Source organism: Oryza sativa, chromosome 11 (assembly GCF_034140825.1).
Source record: "Oryza sativa Japonica Group chromosome 11, ASM3414082v1".
NCBI lineage: Eukaryota > Viridiplantae > Streptophyta > Magnoliopsida > Poales > Poaceae > Oryza > Oryza sativa.
The window spans coordinates 4,101,138-4,124,669 of NC_089045.1; the positions used below are offsets into that span (position 1 = coordinate 4,101,138).

Genomic DNA, 23,532 nt, shown 5'->3' on the forward strand with positions numbered 1-23,532 from the left:
TGAATAAAGATATCTTATAATTATTGTATGACTGTCATTATTGTAAGAATAATTATTTGTGTGCGGTTTTTTTGACTCATGTAGATGGATCGGCAATGGATGTACGCTGACCGGCGGTCCAAAGAGTTTATTGACGGCGTGCACTATTTTTTGAGAGTGGCCGAAGCTAACAGGCAAAGGGGTTTTATTTGTTGTCCATGCAATAAGTGTAAGAATCAGAAGGAGTATTCTGCATCCAGGACTATTCATTTCCACTTGTTTGAGTCGGGGTTCATGCCAAGCTATAATTGTTGGACATCCCACGGAGAGCAAGGTGTTGAAATGGAAGAAGATGAAGTGGAAGACGACAATATTCCGGACTTTGCTCAGTATGTTGGATTTGAAGGAAATCAAACGGGCGAGGAGGAAATAGCTGCTGATGGTAACGACGTTGCGGATGATCTTGGTCAGATGTTGCAGGACGCCAGGGAAGACTGCGAAAGTGAAAAGGAGGCCCATAAATTGGACAAGATGTTGGAGGACCACAGAAATTCGTTGTACCCAGGTTGCGAGCAGGGGCACAAAAAGTTGGATACCACTCTGGAGTTGTTGCAATGGAAGGCAAAAAATGGGGTTAGTGACAAGGCATTTGGCGATTTATTGAAACTCGTCAAGAACATTCTTCCGGGGGGAAACAAATTGCCCGAGACAACGTACGAGGCTAAGAAGATAGTCTGCCCGTTAGGACTGGAAGTTCATAAGATTCACGCATGTCCGAACGATTGTATCCTATATCGCGGTGAGGAGTATGAGAACCTAGAAGCATGCCCTGTTTGCAAAGCACTACGATACAAGATTAGACGGGACGATCCAGGAGAAGTTAACGGGCAGCTAACAAAGAAGAGAATTCCTGCTAAGGTGATGTGGTATTTCCCTATAATACCACGGCTAAGGCGTTTGTTCAGGAACAAGGGGAATGCTAGAATGTTGCGATGGCACGCTGAAGAGCGTCAACAGGACGGGATGCTGAGACACCCCGCCGATGGTTCGCAGTGGCGAAACATCGACAGAAAATTTAAAGAATTTGGAAAGGACGCACGAAACATACGGTTTGGTTTGAGTACGGATGGCATGAATCCTTTTGGAGAGATGAGCAGTGGCCATAGCACTTGGCCCGTTACGATGTGTATCTACAACCTCCCCCCCTGGCTATGCATGAAGAGGAAGTATATAATGATGCCGATTATTATTCAAGGCCCCAAGCAACCTGGTAACGACATCGACGTGTACCTAAGACCACTGGTCGAAGATCTTAAACAGTTGTGGAAGAAGGAAGGTGTCCCCGTGTGGGACGAGGACAAACAGGAGGAGTTTAACCTACGAGCGCTGCTGTTCGTAACCATCAACAATTGGCCTGCACTTAGCAACCTATCCGGACAGTCCAACAAGGGGTACAAGGCTTGCACTCACTGTATGGATGAAACAGAAAGTACGTATCTTAAGCACTGTAGGAAGGTTGTATACATGGGTCATCGTCGATTCCTTGCAGCAAACCACCCGGTACGGAAGAAAGGCAAGCACTTCGAACATAAGGCCGACCACCGTACGAAGCCTAAACATCGCAGCGGGAAAACAGTGTTTGCTATGGTTAAAGATCTTAAAGTAGTGTTCGGAAAGGGGCCTGGAAGCCAGCATATAGAGAGCGAAGATGGTCACGCGGCGATGTGGAAAAAGAACTCTATATTTTGGGAGTTACCATATTGGGAATTCTTGGACGTACGCCATGCAATCGACGTGATGCACCTCACTAAGAACCTTTGCGTAAACCTTCTTGGCTTCCTAGGTGTATACGGAAAGTCGAAAGATACACTGGAAGCACGTAATGATCTGAAGCATATGGAACAACGCGGCGACCTTCACCCGGAACCAAAGGAGAAAGGAAGCCATTACTTGAGTCCAGCCAGCTACACTCTTAGCAAGGCAGAGAAGGAAAGTATGTTTGAATGCTTGGAGAGCATAAAGGTACCGTCTGGATACTCCACGAATATCAAGCGAATAATAAGCACGAAGGAGAAGAAGTTCACAAACCTAAAGTCTCATGACTGTCACGTGTTGATGACACAACTGCTACCAGTTGTAATAAGGGGTATCCTTCCAGACAATGTCCGGGCAACAATAACAAAGCTATGTGCATTCATGAACGCAATTTCGCAGAAGGTCATCGATCCGGATAGATTAGAAGCCCTTCAGAATGAAGTGGTGCAATGTCTCGTCAGTTTTGAGTTGATATTTCCACCTTCATTTTTCAATATAATGACGCATCTGCTTTGTCACCTTGTGAAAGAGATCCGTATTCTCGGGCCTATGTACCTACACAACATGTTTCCTTTCGAGAGGTACATGGGCGTTCTGAAGAAGTATGTTCGTAACCGTGCTCGTCCAGAGGCAAGCATCGCCAAGGGTTATGGAACAGAGGAGGTCATCGAATTTTGCGTAGAATTTATCGAAGACCTTCGCCCAATCGGGGTACCTGAATCACGCCATGAAGGGAGACTACGGGGAAAGGGAACTCTCGGAAGGAAAGCAATAATGACGGTAGACAACAATTTATTCCGTAAAGCCCATTTCACTGTTCTGCAACACTCTTCATTGGTAGCTCCTTACATCGAGGAGCACTTGGCTCTAGTTCGCGCCAGGAACATCGGTAAGTCCGATGCATGGATTACACGGCATCACATTGATACTTTCCCCGCGTGGCTACGACAACATCTCATGGGTAACGAGTCGATCAACCAACAACTTGCCTTCCTGGCGAGGGGACCGTCTGGGTCTATCGCGACATTCCAGGGATATGAGATCAATGGGTACACATTCTACACGAGAGCCCAAGACATGAAGAGCACGAACCAAAACAGCGCTGTTCGTGTCGATGCCATGGGACACGATGGAACAACTGCCACGTATTACGGTGCCATCGAGGACATATGGGAACTTGACTATGGTCCTCTCAAGGTTCCTCTGTTCCGGTGCCAATGGGTTAGGTTGACTGGTGGAGGCGTAATGATTGATGACAGTGGGATGACAACTGTTGACCTTAACAAGGTTGGATACTCGGACGAACCTTTTGTCCTTGCCAATGATGTAACGCAAGTCTTTTTCGTGAAGGACATGTCTAGCAAAGGAAAGAAGGGCAGAGGGCCTGATGAGCCTAAGCGTCAAGTGGTTCTCCCAGGCAAAAGAAAAATCGTCGGAGTTGAGGACAAGACTGACGAGGATTACGATCAGTTGGATGGGCAACCCCCTTTCACGGTGACGATTGACCCTAGCATCCTCCTATCAAATGAAGACACCCCTTACTCACGCAGCGATCACAAGGAGGGAACAATAGTGAGGAGAAAGTACGTGCGGTCAACCGTCACCGCCGATGTAATGCCGTAATTATTGTGTACACGATGTAAACTATTTTGGATGTATTGATTATCCATATAAATCAATTGATGTATGGCATATGTTAATTACGCACGATTATTAGAGGTTTCAACAAGTTTAAATCAATTGATGCAGGCAAGTGACGTAATAATATAAATGATTGTTATATTTGTAATGCAATTAATTAAGATTATTAGACCTGTAATTAGACTTATCATATAAGATTGTGTAGTGTTCTAATATTATTTGAGTTTTAATATAAGATTATTTTATTGCAAATTAGACTTAGTATGACATTATTGACTACGGAATTGGTGCGACTCCTAGGAATTGACTATTGTAGTCTTAATTAGACTTAGCATATACGCACGAAATACTTAGCATACATTACTATTTTAGTCTTAGCATGTAATATTATTTGAGTTTTAATATAATATTACTTTATTTGTAATTAGACTTGGTATGTAATTATTGACTACGGAATTGGTGCGACAAGTAGCAATTGACTATTGTAGTCTTAATTAGACTTAGCATATACGCACGAAACACTTAGCATATACATGACTATTTTAGTATTAGCATGTAATATTATTTGAGTTTTAATATAAGATTATTTTATTTGTAATTAGACTTAGTATATAATTATTTACTAGCTAGGGTTGTATAATATACGTCACCTAGACTTAGCTTATATCACGATTTGTAATTAGACTTAGCACGTAAGGTTGTGTAGGGTTCTAATGTACGACATTTACACTTAGCATACATGACTTAGATTGTTAAAACATAAATGTCTCGTGACTTAGCAGATGTTTCTTGTATCAACAGATGGCTGACCGCGATGAGGAACAGATATTGTACGATACAATCGCGGAGGGAAGCAGCCAGTACTGGAATGAAGAAGAGGGGAACGAGGATCCAAACCAGTACTTGAACGAGGAAGGGAACGTGGAGAGGGATGCGGAGGGGAACCAGCAGGGGCACGTGGAAAGGGATGTGGAGGGGAACCAGGAGGAGGAGGCTAGTGGTAGTCAACCCTCCGTTGGACAGAAGAGGGCACGCGGGCAACGAGGTGCAGCGAAGAAGCTTGAGGGTCGGCACATCATAACGGAAGTGGAAGAAGATGGACGTCCTAGTGCCCCGGCCGAAGCCGCCAAGAACTATGTACGTCACAGCGGTTGGGTTGTGCGGGATAACGTGCCTGTCAGTACGGTGTACTGGCGAAGAACAAGGGCACGCGGAGATCATGAGAGCTTTGTCCAAGATTCGGAGAAAGAGATGCTGTGGACCACAATGCTCGAGACATTCACCCTTCCTGCGGGTACAGAGGACAAAGTGAAAAGGTGGACTCTGAAGAAAATGGCAGAACAGTTTCAGAGCTTCAAGGGAGATCTGTACCAGAAGTATATACTGAAGGGGCAGACACCGAACTTTGACACATTCCCAAAGCTAAGGGATCACTGGGACGAGTTCGTTGCATATAAGACAGGTGAACAAGGGAAGGCGATGATGGAAAGAAACAAAGAAAATGCCGCCAAGAAGAAGTACCATCACCACTTGGGGTCAGGAGGCTATAGCGTCGCGATGCCGAAGTGGGAGCAGATGGAGGCTAGCTTGATTGAGAGGGGTATCGAACCGGCAACAGCCAATTGGCCGGAACGATCGAAGTTCTGGTACTATGCTCACGGTGGAACGCTCAACCCAGCTGATGGCTCACTGGTCTTCGGCTATCAGATACAAGAGGCTGTGCGACGACTAACAGATGCAGTGGAAGCCTCCTCTCAGGGCACGTTCCGACCAGACAGAGATAGGGACGAGCTGACACTCGCCCTGCAGACTCCAGAGCATCCAGGACGAACTCGAGGGAAAGGGGTGATTCCTTGGAAGATTGGTTTCAAGGAGGACATCCACACGTACAGGAGTCGGATCAGGAGCAAGAGAGATACCGAGGCGAAGATTGCAGACCTAGAGTTCCGGGTATCGAGCTACGAACTCAACATGCAAGAGGAGGTGGCAAGGAAGGTTGATGAACGCATGGCCGCACATCGGTCCCATGATCCCCAGCCGACCATTCCTCCTGCAATGGTGAGCCCGTCAGGAAACCGTAGCAGCTGCGCCTCAACGGGGCAGGTAGGATCACAGAGCATGGACGCCATGCAAACACAGGACGAATCGACCTGTCCCGTTGATGACATCACTCAGCGGACACCATGTGAGCTGCATATTCCTTTCAAGAACTTATCAATAAAGGTAAGATTTAGCCATTCCGCTAGTTGCTGCTTATATATGTTGATTACTAATAAATAATCTCTCACAACATGAAGGTGGCGTCGGGCATGGCCATCCCAACGGACCCTTCAGGTACTTACCACTGCAGGCCGATTCCAGCAGGATACTCCAAGGTCGAAGTTGAGTTGGTCGAAGGCGCGTACGAGGACCTCGAGCTGGATTACCCTGGAGGAGACGGTGAGACGCATCTACGAGACACATGCCATGCCATTATTCTATGGCGCAGGCGGTACATCATCCTCCCTGGGCGACAAGCGGCGTCTCGTGCACCATCTCCTCCGGCTCCGCCATCTCCTCCTCAGGATCCTGCACCGTCTCCTCCTCATGCTCCGCCAGCACCGTCTCCACCTCAGGCTCCAGCATCGACTCCTCAGGATCCTGCACCGACTCCTCCTCGTGCTCCTACACCTACTCCCCCGCAAGCTCCTGTTCCGGCACCTTCAAAGTCAAGGGCCCCCCCAGCTCCACCGCTTGCCCACACAAGGGCAACAAAGAAGGCGAAAGTTGACGCCGCCAAGAACAAGGACCCGGGGTACGATTGCACGCAAGAGGAGCTTGACGCTTACGTTGCATCAGAAGTCAAGAGACAATTCAAGCCTCGAAGTCCAGAAAAGAAGATTCCTATAGACCCCAGTGTCAGGAACTTCTTCAGGGGTATGTCTGCATCTGTCAAGGAGGCCATCAAGCTATCGGACTATGAGCAAACGCTGAAGAAAGCATCTTCTGGAAAGTCCAAACCAGTCCCTCAGCTTGGAGAGCAACCAAACCAGGAGATCGAGCCGTTGGTGACCGGTAAAGAAATGACGATAGAACAATTTATTACTGACACCGGTCTAACTACGGATCAATTGCTAGGAGTCGCACCAATCGAAAAGGCGGAAGTGAAATACATGTACGAACTCGGTAAACCGCTTGTCAAGCCTGAGCTGCTGCAGTCCCTACCCACACAAATGTACAAGTTCCATCAGCTGTACATGGAGATGAGCGCCACCGGTAGAGAGATGATCGGAGCGAGGATCAGGGACACGGACTTCTTGCAAGGAGATGACATTCTCTGGATCAATTTCAGGGGAATCTACGAACTATACCAGCTGGACGCCCTCGACGTCTCTATTATGAGTTGCTGGATTTTGTAAGTATATCGTTCAGTTAGATTTCTTACTATACGTCTCCTTTAATTAATTAGGTCCTTGTATATAAGTAGACCATAGAAAATAATATACTCCCTTTTATCGTTGTAGAATGGAGATTCAAAGGGCCCGACGGCGGAGGGTTTTCGATACTGGATTCATCGACCCTCGGAAAGTAAACGTCGCAATGCTCGACCAATATCCACAAGAAACAGAGGACAATCTCGTCCATCTCCTGAAGGCGCAGCATTACAAGACGTTCATACTGTTGCCATACAACACAGAGTTAGTTTAATTTTACTGTCTTCCTACATACCAAATTTCATTCCCGTACGAACTTGCTAAGTGTTTCATATGTAATGCATCCCACGCACATTGCAGATTCCACTGGGTGCTTTTACTCATCGACCTGGAGGCCTGCACCGTCAACGTATATGACTCAATGGATAAAAAAGAGTCTACGTTTGACAAGGTTTTCGAACTTATAGACAGGTACCGTCATAAGTTCCTTTGTTAATTAAGAAAATCTTGTTATGTTAATTGCTACTACGAATCATAGCTTTAAACTCCATGTAGAGCTTGGTATCGGTTCCGTCATTTGGTCCGCGGCAAATGGAGAGAAAGACTTAGGCGGAAGTTCAAATTTCCTGTGAGTACACATGCTCTACATTTATATTTCTCCGATTCAAATACATACAAGTGTATATTAATTAGATCTCTCGTTGTTTGTCATTTATTTGTAGTGCGCAAAGCAAAAGCAGGGAACTAACTTGTGCGGCTATTACGTGTGCGAGTATTGCCACTGCCTTGCAGACCAAATCATCACCACAAGAGAGCTCGATGTACGTACAAATAAATTCAAAATTTCATTACGTAGCGATTTCTTGTTTAATTACTAATCAATTTCATACATTCATATAGTTTATTCGCATGAGGGATAACCTGACCACACACAAGGAATTTATCGCGGCGGTTCAAGAACAACTCATGGGATTCATCAACGAAGAAATCCTTGATCCCAAGGGTGAATTCTACTACGACGGAAACACAATTCACCGGTCCTTAGCTTCTGAGCTAGCAGCGAGTACTACTACGTCGAAATCGTAGCTAGCTAGGACATATAATGGATTGTAATTAATACATGACTACATATGTTTCTATATGCATGTGTACACATTTTCTATAATGTAAATATATTTTGTTCATATATATATCTATATACATATGCATTTGCATAACATATATATGTATAAATACATATATATATATGTATGCATATATATGTATTGAAACATATATATGCATGGTTTATATATATATATATATATATAAACCATGCAGCAACAGAGGCATGCAAAAAAAAAAAGGTCAGCTCTATCTTTAGTCCCGGGTGAAATAACCGGGAGTAAAGATAGCGATCTTTAGTCCCGGATTGGTACTCCCGGTTTGGAAACCGGGACTAAAGGGGGGTTACGAACCGGGACTACAAAGGGTTTCTCCACCAGTGGTATCTTCCATATTGCTAGATTTGACGCTTGCATATTCCTCCATGGGCGCATAATTCCTTGAGCAACTTTTGTTTTAGCTATATTCAGGAGCAATCTGAAACTATACATGGGAGCATGCATACGTTTTAACCTAGAATATAACAAAGCCCAGTCCTTAATATTGTCCAACAGTCAGCTGTATAAACCAGAGGCAATAGCTAGGTAGGATGTGCTTTCTACACTTTGACAACAATCAGGTACCACAGGGAGAAGCTCAAAGTTGACAAAGATGGTCATGATATAGGGTGTGTTTAGTTTCTGAAAAAAATTGAAAGTTTGAAGAAAGTTGGAAGTTTATGTGTGTAGGAAAGTTTTTGATGTAAAATGATGTGATGGAAAGTTGGGAATAGAGGGAAACTAAACACGGCCATAGAAGAGAACTAGAAACCATTTCAACACATATAGTTGATATATGTGTCCGCCAAAGTAAATACGCACTGATTGATACATAGAAGATGTAACCACCGGAGGAATGTTCATTTAGAACTATGTTCAGAAATTTCATACTTTTTTTCCGGTTTCGCGAGAAAAATGCTATGAAACAAGCTAAAACAACTGTTCTACAGGTGCTACTTCTTAACCACCGTATAGCAGCTTTCTCAAAATATTTTTTAACACAAGATTGTCGGTTAATTTTCATTTATGAAAAGGGTTTGCTGCATAAGCGTAGTGTAAAAGAGTGCCTCGTTTTGTTGGAGAGCAAGGCATAATATTGGTAGTCCTTTTATAAAAGGAGTTGAAATGTGATAGTGCATCGTTCTAATCAATCATGATAAAATCGTAATAGTAAAGATTTTATTCTTAAGCCCCATATTTTGGGGCAAAAGGTAGATTAACGTTATTCCTAAATTGCATATGCTATCTAAAAGTAACAATGCATGGAATTGCCAAGATCCAATATTTTTCCTTTATATATTCCGTAATGCTTCACTTAAAACAAAAGCAAAGCACCTAATAAAATGCTGTTAGTTATTCATTTGTTTCCATATGTCATGATGTCCTAGCCATATTTAATAGGATTCATCCTTTTTCCCTAGTTTTGGTTTGCATTCAAAATGTGTGATGAAAATATGAGCAGCTACAAACTTTATATACCATAATATAGAATCTACCTGTTGTAAAGACTAGTCAGATATCAGAAGGCTGTACTTCAGATCTTCGATTGTGTTCACTATTAGTAACAACTCGCACTAACCCAGATCATTAGCTAGATCTAATAAAAGTCGGATATACACTAGTATATAATACTAAGCTGAGGTTGTTAGATAGCCTACCTCATTTGTTTCCAGGTGTAGTGTAAGCCTCTCTATGCAGACGTAAGATGATAGAGGAACTGAGCTGAAAAAGAAAAGTCAATATAAAAACAATAAGTCGTCATCTCGAACTAAATAGAAATTATGTAGAAGTCAGTATCAACGGCAAACACATCTCATCAGATCTTTGCAAAGCATGCATGTGACACCTGCACTTATAGGAAAGGACCAACACCTCACCCTACGCTGTAGTTCCTTAGGTAAAAAATGTTTATACTCGAGATCTCAACAATTTTTGCCCTGGAAATTTAATCACGTGAGGTAGAAAATATTCCCAAGATCCTATCAATCGGATCTAAGATGTCTATAGAAAACTAATATAAAATAGGGATGCTTAATCGACTAGTTCTTGCTGCAACACAGATTTGCTTTTTTTTTCTCGTAAACAAAAAGAAAATATAAAGACATGCTCATTTCAAAGAACTGCCAAAGCTAAACGTTTGCTTAACCAAAGAACGTCAGTGGAAAGAGTAGGTTTGTCTTGTTTAGTCTAAGCGTGTGCGCTTATGGCCCACAAGAGCTGGCCCAACAGCAACCTGCGGCAATAATAATTAAGAAATCTAATTGTCAAAAAAGGGATCACCTATACATTTATCGACAAATTTTCTACTAAAAATTTGACAGATGTAATTATAGTACAATTGTAGTGTAATTACACTGTAACTTATATATAATTACACTGTAACTTCTATGTAACTACAGTTTAACTTGTATGTAAGTTCACGTAATTTTGAATCATTAGATCTATTACAAGATTTGTTCTGGTGAGAAAGAAAAAAATCACAGCACACGTATATGTGAAAGGATTTGTTCCCACGACCTCTATTTTACTGAAATAACATGTTACCAAGAGATTCTTGAAAGTTACATACAAGTTACATTATAGTTACAGTGTAATTACATGCAAGTTACAGTGTAATTACACTACGATTGTACTGTAATTACATCTGACAAATTTTTGGAAGAAAATTTGTCGACAAATATATAGCAAATTTGGTCAAAAAAATTATTTTTGAACTAATTGTCAAAATCTTGGAGACAGATTTGTTGAGATAAGTCCGTGAGGACTTGCAACTTGCAAAATAGACAGGGATTCCAAATTTTCGACACTGCGAGGCAGTGAGCGCTTGTGAACTCAACCAATATAATACCCAGGGACTGATAGCTACTTTTTCTCTTGGTGGAAGGAAAAACCATCTAAAAAGCATGAACTTCTCCCAACCAATATGTTTCTATTTTGTCCACAAGAATGGTTATTTCAGAGGGCAGGGTCTTTTGCAAAACTTCCTTAAAAACTGGAAATGGGGTAAACGCAAATGGAACAAAACAAAATCAGTGACTACTATAGAGAGTTATTCTCATTTGACCACCTGAACGTATGGTGGGACGAATCCTTTTCTTACCCCCTCAGCAATCACCAAGAAGTACCAACAGATGACAAAACAATTCCCCCTTTTCTACCCTTCCACCAGTGGCTCAAAACAATCGTGAGGCTCACACCCATGTTCCTAGCTGATGATGATTCATTAGGTTCCTCCTGGATAGAGCCGAATTTAACAGCAAGCATCCTACGGTTCCAATCATACGGAGGTATCCACGGCAATCGAATCATTCAGATTGGACAGCTATATATATCAAAGGGGTCAACGATCATGGGGCTCACTCTCAAGATCTTGGATGATGTCCCAGGGAGCTTGTACTTAAATTTAAGTATGTATTAGTGGTATGGACCACTCAAATTGAGCGTAATCCGCACTGGCAAGAAATCCAAATCTTTTGCCAGTGTAGAAGACAAGAACCAACTTAGGAGAAGATGATGAAGATGGCTGTAGCTAGCTGTGGACGGACAGGGAGAGGATAAGCAGAGGGCTTGGGAATGGATGGCTGGATGCAAACACTGGGCGGTGGTAGTTGGTGGTTGGTAGCCCACATGACATCAGCCCAAAAAGACAGCAGCCCGTGTCTTCTTCTTCTTTTCACAAATTCCTGGCCTGTGCTTTTGGCAATTGCTCTAGTCCCCCACCGCATCTCATCTCTCGCACCTCCCTTTCAGACGTCATTCTCGGCTGGCTCGGGTGAGTTTTTTATGGCTTTTGGGTGAAGTGTTGGTTTTTTTGTGGTGGGGTCACCTTCTAGAAGCACAAGTGATCCAATGTCTTCCCCACAAATGGTCAGTGGATGCAGCGTCCGTTTGCAACTATCCTTGTCAATGATCTACTAGCGGCTCAGGCACTGTTTAGATCCTCCAAAATAGTAAAAGTTTTATCATTTTAAAGCACTTTTTACCATTTTGGATCTAAACACTAGCAAAAGTTAGCAATTTGCCATTTGCCATTTGCTAGTCCATAGTAGCAAATTGTGCCAAAAAAATGCTTTGGATCACTCTCTCTCTCCACCAAAAAGTGCTAGAATGGCAAAAGTTCAGGATGCATCTAAACACCAACTAGTACTTTTACAATACCAAAAACTTTTGCCATTCCAAATGCATTTAAACATGCCCTCAGCTGCAATGGATGTGAAAAAGGTGGCATGCAGTGTGCCGGAATCACGTAATTATTTTTTCCAAGAAAGAAGAGGCAGCTGCTCCTATACCCTTAAGAAAAGCTGAAACTGATAACAGCCAGACCTTTCCTAGTCATAGCCGGCGCAAGAATTCAACGGCTTATCGATTAACTTTAAATCCAGCATAGCGGCTCCATTATACAACCTTTTTTTTTCCAATGAGAGGTTTGGGTTGGATCGCTTCCGGCCTACCCAACGTCTAACAAACGGTCAAGATCGAAGCAGGCAAACTTTGATGCACTTTGTCTAAAATCCTATCACCCATAAATTATCGGGTGCTAGCTAGTGAGTGGTGACTGGTGGTGAGTGTGCGCTGATATTTTTGTTAAGAGAACAAAAGTGATCTTATCCTTCTGCCTAACAATTGTAACATCACAGTCGCATGCCCATGATGATCATCCCCTTAAGATCTTGTCCCCTTGCCCATGTATCTAAGTGGGTGTATTGTGTACAGACCTGGTTATGTAGGAGTGTTGGAGTCTTCAGAAAATGTACGAAGCATGGTGCATGCCTGGGGGTATGGAAAGGAAGTATCACCACATGCGTGCAAGCATATATAACCTACAAAAAAACATATGCAATACATGTGTAAGAATACTCTGCAAGTTACTGTGCCATTGTCCAGTCTGCCTCAGCTCTTTTTCAAGGTGACTTACAGGATGATTATTTGAGAAAAAAGTATCTACCTTGCAGGAGCATCTGAAGGTGCTCGTCCAAGTACCATAAACTTTCCAAAGTCATGGTCTTTGACAAATCTATTGATTACCATTCCTTTAATTTTGATGTACCTTGAAAAAGGAAACCACAGGGACTACAAGACGCGCAAACACCAGGTCATAGTAACCTGCATATCAAGGCACGTCCAAAAAAATGCTAAGATTGAGACATCAATACATCATAAAAATCTTTTGTTCTATTTCCCCCCAAGTCAAATAAAGGAAGAACTATGTGAACTTAATTAGTTTGTTGAGTAATGAAAACAGCAATTGCTTGCATGGTTACTAGAAACCCCATCCTAATCTATCAGCATGGATCCAATATCATTACTGTCAAAACTTTTTTGTTCTGGGAGTACTAAATCATCGATCCATTGCATCCTTAGTGTTAAACCTTTTCGTGAATTTAGTGTTAAACCTTTTGAGTTGGGAGTTCATAAGATCAGGATATATAACACACGTCAAAATTTTAAATTGTGCAAATGGTATATGGTATGTAACTATGTATATGTAATGTATGCAAAGTTTGACCACTAATAAGACTTGTCTGGTTTAGTTTCTGTCAAATCAAGCTTGTGTACTGCTAAGTATCCAAAGGGGCCACCGCCAGACATACAAGAAGTAACATTCACAGGAAACACCTTACACTATGGGAAAGTACAGCAATACATACGCTAATCAACAATTTCATTGTTCCACATTCCAAGCCCAACAGATACAGCGAGCAACTTTTTTTTTCAAAAACATTGAGACGGTAGTTACTATTAAGTAGTAGCAAAATATGGCAAGAACAAAATAATCCTTTTTTTAAGAGACGAAGCAAGAACAGGATAGCACATTAGACATATATGTACAAGAAAAAAAGATTAGAGTATTCTGAAGGCATGCATGTGTACTCCATTATAGAGCACTAGAACAACTGATGAGATTCTCCCTACCAACAAGGCGAAATGCCCAGCTGGTTTGACTGCATGCCAAATTGCTCTCACTCTTTTCCAACATGCTGCATACATGACATGAGTGGGCACATAAGTGCCCAGGTAACTTTTTTCTCTTGAAAGTCACATAAACTTTTCAATAAATCTACTTTACAAAGCAAAAGAGAAGAAAAGGGTTAAAGATGTTTTGACATTCATACTACATAGGATGAGTTAGGTCTAGTGAAGGTTCTACCCATGAGAAGGACCGTGCAAAACCCAAAAACTAAAGTAGGTGGGATATTGTGGAAGCATGCGGATATGATGCAAAGCTCAGTATAGCTTTACCTAACACCACAGCTTGAGCAACTGAAAGATGGCATATATGATCTTAAGTAACATCAATGATGTAGAGTGCAATAACCCCTTCTAGAACGAGGTAGGTCAGGTCCAAAAATACTTAAGACCTTTGATATTGCATCACAACCGGCACCTAACAAGAGAAAGGATTAAAAAGATATTATAACCTCTAGTGCACCCACCAAGCCACTCTGGTATGATAAAAGCTTGAAGATATGGTAGGCTCGATATGGATTGGAAGCTTCTATGAATCTTTGTCATTGCATCACGGGTGCTACCTAACATGCAGAGAACAAGAGATAGTTTTTTTCATATTTGCAGAATGACATCATGACTGTAACATTTTGTTAGTAATTAATTGTACCACTGTCCTTGTCTAACTCCTATTTTCAGCAGACTGTCAAAAAAATAACAATAAGAAAATCTTAGTTGTTACATTACTGTTGTTCCACTTTCAAGCAATAGCAACTAATTAATATAGTGATTCATGTCCCTCTCATGATAGGCAAGAGCAATGTAAATATTAACAATATGTACGAAATGATATGACCTGCACAAAGGTGACTAAGCTTGTATGGCATTATTAAAAGGAAATGTCTATCCAAAGGTTCAGGTTAGGCCTTTTAGACAAGTTATTTAAAGGAGTTTCCATGGTAGAGCAAAATTGTCTATGAAATAAATGTTTGTTGCAGCAGAAGCCTATTTAGATGTGGTTGACTTTAAATGCATAAAGCAAAAGTGATCAGCTGCTGAAAAATGTACCTTGCTAGGACAATATTTCTCAAATATTTGATGAAGATAAATACTGTACAGCAGAAGCAGGAAACTCAGATTCTGGGAGAGGTTGTGTTTTCTAAAGAGGTGTGTCCAAAAGATGCTAACTGCTCAGGTCATCCTACAAACAGACATGAGATGATAAACCTCAGAGACAGAATACCCATGACACAAGCTAAAAATATTTTGCTGCACATGGTTGAACAGTTGGAGCAATTGACCAGATGTTCAAAATAAGAACTTCTGGATGGGCTGGCCAATTCATGAAAAGAACATAGACATGGGGTCCAATTCTTGTTCAAGCATTTAGAAGAAAGCAAGAATTAACAAGGCCAGTCATGGGCCTTGGGCCTGAATTCCAGACCATCATTTAAGTCACACTACAAAAATTATGCCCTCCAAGAAAATCATGCCCTAGTTTTCAAGGAAGACAGACAAGATGGAGGAAAAGATATTGTGATTTACAGATTTCCATATTTACACCGCTTCTTGAATCTTTGTCGTTGCATCACCAGCTTGAGGATTATTACTTCACAAATATGATTAGTTCCTTACTTCCTTTGGATGTTGTTGATAATGACCGTGCTTTGATGCTCAAATCATGGGTTGGAAACTTATGCTTTTTCCTTTGAAGTATTTGGGAGCCCACCTTCATTTTAAATAGACTTAGAAAAAAAAGATAACCAGCCTAATGTTGATAAAGTTGTGAAGAGTGGCTGGCTGGAGGGTCAGAATTCTATCCTATGGTGGGCAATTGGTTCTGATTAAATTTCTTGTTTATCTACTTTTCTGTTCTTAAATTCATTGTTTGGTCTGTGAAGGCTATAATAGATTTCTGATCAGAATGGGTCTGGGTAAATGAAAACACTCAGATGATGGTTCTTGTTGATTCTGCTCTGAAAATGAATCTGTACCAAAAAAAAAATTACTGCAATGTTGCTAAAATCCTTTGGACAGAGATGTCGAACATGTTATCTCGCCAGGCCGGCAGAAGCCGGCCGAAGTTTATTAAGGGAAGTCAGACATGCTATCTGTTTTGGTAATAGTTTAAACTTTGAATGTGTTGCTATAAGTGGAAACAAGATTTAACATCCTTGTGGAATATGAGAAATGACCTACTTTTTTTTTCTGTGTTACATTGAAGAAGTATGAAGATTGTGCAGCACAGGATGATGCTGACATTGAGGAACTGGAGTCTGGGGAATGTTGTGCCTAGACAGCTATTATGGCTGATGGACCAGAATATGTAAAGAGTGAAGAAGGGGCTGGTACAGAAGAGATTGAAGATTGAGCTGTGGAGCAAGGGGCAGAGCTTGAAGTGGAGGAACTCTACCCTATGTATGAGAAGTAATCAGAAAGCATGTCAGGTTGTTTAGATTTGTGTGCCAAAAGCATGCGTTGCTGTCTACAAATCTTTGTACTCTGGGTTAGTGTGCCGTGAAGTCATCCATGTGTGGAATTTTGGGCCTGTACTGCTTCTTCAGCTTGGAACTCTGTAAATATGTTGGTCTCGTTCTAATGAAGTCCAGAACTGATGCTTAGCCCTTTGGTTCTAAGAATTATTAGGATTATCCTTGTTTCCTTAGTGACTTACCTCCCTGTATTCCCTTATTAACAGCATCATGCCATTGGGCCAGGTATGTTTTAGTATGCTCCTGAGCTCCATAAAAAAACCTTAAAGTTCTAGTCAAGGTCAAGTACAATGGAAACAAGAACAGTATCATATCCACTGGGCAATCATCTGATCTGTGCATGACCATAGATAAACCACTCCATTATTTAAGATCGAAGTTTCAATGCAAGCAGAAAATTTAATGGAGTGTGCCAAGAAATAGAAGATTAGCATGTAAGCTTATTTTCTTCTTGTGTTTTATATAGACATAGGCATATCCGCATATATCAGGATTGTCAACATACCTGAACCAGAGTGCCTTACCACTATCGTATCACACAGATGCATTTGCTCCAGCCAACAGTAATCTCTTTTATATATGTACTTCTAATCTATCTGTGGTACGCATTGATGCTTCATTTGAGCAGTGCTGATGTATATCCCTGCAGAACTGAAAAGCCCACTGAAAAAAAGGAAATTTTCTGCATAATTAGTATTTGTATTGGACAAACTAAAATGCATAACCATTCCCTTAATCCTGAACTCAAGATACAGTGCAACTTTCTAGTGACAGAGCATCAGACCATAAAATGTGGGAAGATTGTAATAATATTGGTCGTTAGTTATGAACTGCTAAAGTGCTAAGACAAACCACTACCTGGGTATAAATATAAATAGCTATTTTGTTCAAGACAAACCACTACCTGCGTATAAATATAAATAGCTATTTTATTCTTTTCTTTTACAATAAATAGCCATTGTGTTGATTGTTGACCACTATAAAAGACATGGCGGAAAACTTGTATTGTCAACTAAGTATTTACAGGATAAAGCAAGGATCAACATTCACATTTCAATTGGTGAACATCGACCAAATGCTCAACCGTGCGAAACCGTATCAGCTTACTATGGTTGAGACCAATATGCAAGTCATGTTGTCTGCTACGCAACAATTTAGGTCTGTACCTGAGGTCATGCTATGCTCTAGGCAGAAATTTACAGATTCCTATAATAAGAACCTGAAAGCCAATTTTTCAGTCACACTGACCACCCAATTGCAACCATTGATTTCAAATTGGCAAATTGGTTGCAATTGGGTGGTCAGTGTGTGTTTGATAAATTATTTTACTAAAATTCATCGAATAAATATTTCAAGTAATATCGGTCACATGAAGCAGAACTGTATGATACGTGGGCCCAAAATTATCAAATAATAAACATGTCTAAATATATCCAATATTGGACTTGTTCTGTTGCGTATTCCGAATAAAAAAATAGTGGTGCAAACAGATTTCAAATTTGATGCACAGTCTAAAGTTTTGAGGTATTCAAAATAAAAAGAGATTGACTAGTACTACGTGTAAATTACATTTGATCTGTTGGTGGCAACTACATTAAAGGTGGGACCCACTGTCATTAGTAGAGATAATTTCCTGATTATCTCCAGACTTCAGTACCACGTCGATGGGTTAGCTCATCTCTGCGCTCTGGCTTGGCTTATCACGGAGATTAACGCGTGGCGCTGAAAGTGCATTAATCCCCCTAGTGGGTTTTGGTGATTAATGACAAATGTGGTTAAGGGACTAATGAGTTCATTAAGTGACTTTCAGGTGCATTAGTCCAAAGTGTGGAAGATGGATGCTTGGAGACCCCAAAAAGTACAAAATCAAAGCGGACCGGAACTCGAGAAGTGCATAGGATAGTTTATCTTTTGAAATCGAGTTTTTAGGAAAAACCGTACTATTAAAAGGGGTTCCAGGTGATGCTCTGAGATATATCAAGTGCTCTTAGTGTGAACCAAGTGTCAAGTTTCCCTAGGAGTCATTTTTGCAAATACTCCATTTGTCCAAAAATGCAAGTCCGGAACTTACTGTCTTCCAGGTCCGGAAGTTCCGGTCTTGTGAAAAAGATTTTCCTAAGTGTAGTCCGGAAGTTCCGGTCTTCCAGGTCCGGAACTTCCTGTCTAGTTTCCAGTTCAAATTTGTGAGTAACGGCTAGATGACGTCACCTAGCCGTTATACATATACAGCTCGTTTCCAGCTCGTTCCTTGGCCATTCCACTTTCATTTTTCAAACCTAGAGCTATTGCTAGCCTCTCCCAAGTGTTTCTGGCCTTCTCCACTCAATCTAGAGCCTAATTCTTGTGAGAAAGAGAGATTGAGAGGGAGAGAAGAAGATTTGGAGATGTGTGAAGACTAGATCTTGGGTGAGCACTTGGAATATCTCGTGGGCTGTCATCTCGGTGCTTATTACTCTTGGAGATGATCTCCTAGACGGTTAGGTGTCGCCCGCGAGAATCCGTTGCATATTGTGGATGTCCCGGGTAAGTTTGTGAAGGATTTCCTCTCCTCCGAAAGGGAACGAGGTAAGTTAGTGAAGTTCTTGTGCTGAGATTCTAGAGGCTTTCCAAGTAGAGCAACCCACACTTGTGGTGGATTTCTAGAAGTAGGTTGAGTTGGATCTTGGTGGTCACTCAATTCTAGAAATTTGCCTAGGGGTGTTTGGGGTTGAAGGCTGTGGATTTTCTCTGGGGTTTTTGCACAAGTGAGGCAAGGGGTTAATCGAGACCCAGCTCTTTGGAGCTCCTCAACGGAGAGTAGGATCGCAAGATCCGAACTTCGGGAAAAAATCGCTCTTGTCTCTTTCTGTGATGTTTCTGTGGATGATTCTGTGATATATCCTCTGCTTAGAATACCTGTGCACCATCTTGTGAAGATTAGCTTAGTCTCTTGTTTCGAAATTTGAATTTCATCTCTGTTCTGTTACCCGGAAGTTCCTGTCTTAGAACACCGGAAGTTCCGGGCCTGGGAGGCCGGAAGTTCCGGAGTTCCTTACCAGGAAGCTCCGGGTCTGTTTGAATTTTACCGCTTCGATTTGTTTTTAAGTTTTCAGGGACAGCCTATTCACCCCCCCCCCCTCTATGCTTCATCAACGCGTTCAGGCGCTAGAAATTCGGAGGCAATTTCCATTGCCTCTGCCTATATAAGACGTGAACCACTAGGTGTCGCGGGAGAGGGGAGGAGACCGGAGAAAATTAGAAGGAGAAGAAGAGAAGCAGGGAGAGGCGCACAAAAACAACTCACATTGATCTATTTGCTGGTGGTGTTCCGAGGAGATTAGAAACTTCTCGGTGACTCGCCTGCAGTTCGTGAGCAAGCGCGCCACAGTGAGATTAAATATCTCTCATCGTCGAGCCGATGTCGCAAGTGGAGATGATGGTGGTAGATGGTAAGTATGATAAATAATCCTCTCCAACCCTGTTGGTAAACCAGTCGTTCTAATGGATTATCGGAGTACCTCCTTCTCATCAATTGGAGCGCTTTGGAAATCAAATCGCCTCCATTTTCTTGAAGCATAAACTTGGATTTGTCTAATCTGCGGATTGGATTATCCTCGTATTTTTTATAATCAACACTCTTATTTTTATGGTGCGCATGCCGGGAGCGAGCCCTAAATTATAAACAAAGGAGGAGTGGAGATAAAAAAAAAAAGATATATGCTATGTTCATGACCGACGAGGCCAAGCAATGCATTGGCTAAAGCTGAAAAATGCTATGGCTGTTATATATGTCTATTTATAGGCGAAACCATGGCCGAGTGCTGACAAGGCCAGGTCACTATACTATTAACACGTCTAGTCTAAAATGAACGGGAGCCGGATACACCGTTGCTGGGCACTGACGAGGCAAAAGCAACCACAAAAAATCCATGTTTGATGAAGGCCGAGATACATGACTGGGCACCGATGAGGCAAAAGTCACCCGCTTCACCAAATTTCCTCTACACGCCGACGTGATGGTAGTGTACTGTGACCGGGTTTTGGTGAAACAAAGCCACCCGTTACACATTCACTATATTCACCGTAAAATCTGCACCAACCTCAACCTTCAGCGAGCAAATAATTTTGAAGACGGCGATCACAAAGCGCAGCTTAATCGGAGGTATTCCATAGGCTCGTCCTGTGGATGTAATTAACTGGTAGCCTCATTGCTAGGCGCCGGGAATCAGCGAACTGCACGCAATCTCCAGTCAGCATACCTTTTCATTAAGCATTTCTCGCGAAGGCAAAAGGCGAACTCCTGCGGGAGCCCTCATGTATTTGTAAATATTCATTAAATACAGGGTTTCCCTATTTTCTGTGTGTTCATTGTTTTGTTTTCATCAAACAGTGTGAATCGCTGCAGCTGATCAAAATCCCAAAGGACTAACACTGAAACCACCCCTTCTTGGTGAATATTACATTTTTGCTGTTGTCGCCGTGCAAATGCTCCCCCCCCCCCCCCCCACACAGACAAGAGACGATGCAATTGTGGCTGCGGCGTATGCCAAACTGCCAAGACGGTGCTGATCACCGATCAGCCAAACCACCGAGCAGGTCGCGGGCGTGGGGAGGCAGGCAACCAACAACCCAACGTACCAGAGCTGACACGACGAGAATCAACGACGCCGCCAATGGCGAACCAAAATCGCAATCCCGGCGCCGAATCTCCTCTACTCTGTGGAATGACGCGAACAGCAGAGCAGAGACAACACCCGATGGAAACTACCACATCATCTGCAACGGATTGCTCCCCCCCCCCCCCTTCCCCCATCCGCTTAACCCCACGGATTGCTCCCCCGATCCCGCGGCAAAACCCCTCAAACCTCACATCACACGCAGCAACAAGCAAACAAACCCTAGATGGAGTAGAAAAGCTGGAGAGAACTAACTGTAGATGCGTTCGCGGGAGCTCACCGATTGCGGCCGGCGACGGCTGGTCCCGAGGAATCCTCCGGTGGCACGGGTCGCTCCCGCGGTGGCGGCGGTGAGCTCCATTGCCCCCCGAGAGATTTTGAAATGGGAGTAAAAATCAAGAGATCAAATCAAAATGTCCTCGAAATTTCGAATTCTTTTTTTTTTTTTTGTTGAGAGATGGTGTTGTGCACTTGTGCGTTAGCGGGAATGCGGCGGACGACGGCGTTTTGGCGCTGTGACACTGGTGCGTGGGGCCCACTTGGGAAGCTTTCGCATTTGCAAGGGATCGTCTCTTCTTTGCTAGGCCCACCACTGGTTTTATCGAAATCATTAACAGGTCCTTCCAGGACTTGGATTGAAAAGGCGTGAAGATAAGCTTGTGATTTTTAACTCTTACATATGGGTTTTGCGCTTGTGTAATTGTGTTGCCTCTAGCACCTGGCCACCTGCTACGAGAAAATGGCCCTGCTCCTTTTATAATTTTTCTCAAGATTTTTACCACGGATTATTTGCTCCTCACTTCTTAAAAAATATGATTTCTTAAAAAAAAAAACTTTCTCTCCACTACAGTGATTAGACAACCTATTCTAAACTATTTTTAAGTTTAGTCTTCAAAATATTAATCATTATATTAATCAAATAAACAATCCGTGACAATAATCCAAGCAAATGTATATGCATCTCATGTTGGTGTCATGATTGGGGATGCGTCACTTAGATTTGTGTTGTGTTGATAGCATGTTTTAGATTGTTGGGTTAGTAGTATATTAGATCGCCAAAAGCTTGGATGTGACATAAGAGTTATTGCCTGTATAAACTATGCATATTAGCATGCTCATAATTTTGGATTTCCTCTCTTGTATGTCTAGCAATAAGTTGTTCCCTTTTATTTTTAGTGCCCCATTGCTACCAAAAGATTAGTTACGCTAGGTTTAATTAAAAAAACATAACCAATTTACTAATGAAAGGTCATTGAGATTTAAGGTAAGTGTTATATTTGCTGTGATAATTCAAGTCTTGTCCTAATTTTATCAAATGGAATCACAGTTTCACATGCAAATTAAAACATGAAAGATTTGATGAAGTCAAAATAGCTTGTCATGTTCCGCTATAGACAAATACATGTTTTATACTTGTCAAAGGAAGGTCATTGACCCCTTTGACAATGACAGATGCGGCTTCATCAGAGAAAAGGCACAAAAAGTGACAGAAACTACTGAACGTGGAGGCCACTAGAGGTGACGTGGACCATTGGAAGTATAAAAGACCACCAGCGGATAGTAAAGACCTTTGAGAGAGTTTATACCACTTAGATCCAACAGAGTAGGCTTGTCCTATGAGGCCAAGCCCCACAACAAGGCCCGTAGGACCTAGAAGTTGGAGGCTTGCAAAAAGACATGTATGCCCTTGTACATACCTATTTGTAAGGGGTTGGGATATAAAATTACCTATGTACCATACCCTAGCCCTATACAATACTGGGTTTCAAGGGAAATGCAATGAACATATTTTTTAAGAATTAAGAAGATTAGGGTTTGAGCGTACATCACATCAAGGGCATTGGAACTTCTCTAAGGCTGTATTTGGAACCCTAAGTTCCCAACCCCTCTACCTCGTATTCCACGTGCACATTCAAACTGCTAAATGGTGCATTTTTTTGCAAAAGGTTTCTAAATGAAAGTTGCTTAAAAAAATCATTTTGATCCATTTTTTTTAAAAAAACTAATACTTAATTAATCACACACCAATGGACCACTCCGTTTTCCGTGCACACTGTGCGTGTTGGGAACATATGCTTCCGAATACAGCCTAAGTTCTTGCCCTAACAAATTGTTGCCTTTGATAACACTACCTTTTTATTTGTTATACATAGGATGATATAAATTCGTCAATCATACAGTAATTAGCATTTACTTCCCCCTCTCAAATATATGACTAGCCTAAAATTGCACCAAAAGAAACACAAACAATAATTAAAAGGCTAGCATATCTATCTTCTCCATTTCTCATACTCAAAACTAGTTGGTGGTCTACCCTAAGCCTTAGATTTTGTTACCTAGACTCTCGTTGTAATATACAGATTTATGTCTAGATGAAAAAACAGGTCTTTTATCCTAGTATGAGAAAGTTTTTTTTTTCTTATTTTCTTTTTCAAAAATATATTGTAGG

The 23,532-nt window shown here is 41.9% G+C and overlaps 2 protein-coding genes and 1 long non-coding RNA gene across 3 annotated transcripts in view; 2 read left to right on the forward strand and 1 right to left on the reverse strand.

Annotated features, from left to right (window-relative positions):
- Nucleotides 1-21,532, reverse strand: part of LOC107278037 (uncharacterized) — a 30,600-nt gene extending 9,068 nt beyond the window's left edge. The window contains exons 1-7 of the long non-coding RNA XR_010737701.1: nucleotides 21,364-21,532; nucleotides 16,934-17,091; nucleotides 15,005-15,137; nucleotides 14,425-14,520; nucleotides 12,936-13,093; nucleotides 12,706-12,810; nucleotides 9,649-9,712 (exon numbers count right to left, since the gene is read on the reverse strand). This is a non-coding gene — a long non-coding RNA (uncharacterized lncRNA). The remainder of the gene's footprint in view (nucleotides 1-9,648; nucleotides 9,713-12,705; nucleotides 12,811-12,935; nucleotides 13,094-14,424; nucleotides 14,521-15,004; nucleotides 15,138-16,933; nucleotides 17,092-21,363) is intronic.
- LOC136354019 (uncharacterized) lies at nucleotides 85-3,534 on the forward strand. The gene has a single exon (XM_066305590.1). The coding sequence runs from the start codon at nucleotides 85-87 to the stop codon at nucleotides 3,415-3,417; it is 3,333 nt and encodes a 1,110-aa protein (XP_066161687.1). The 3' UTR covers nucleotides 3,418-3,534.
- Nucleotides 5,808-8,433, forward strand: LOC136353959 (uncharacterized; the record flags this gene model as incomplete). Its single annotated transcript, XM_066305393.1, has 2 exons — nucleotides 5,808-6,726; nucleotides 8,423-8,433. Coding segments are annotated over 2 exons (930 nt in total), but the record flags the coding sequence as incomplete, so codon positions are not given.
- Nucleotides 21,533-23,532: the final 2,000 nt, after the last annotated feature.

Coding starts and splice junctions, on each gene's coding strand:
- LOC136354019 (XM_066305590.1), top strand. CDS start 85: ATGGATCGGCAATGGATGTACGCTGACCGGCGGTCCAAAGAGTTTATT.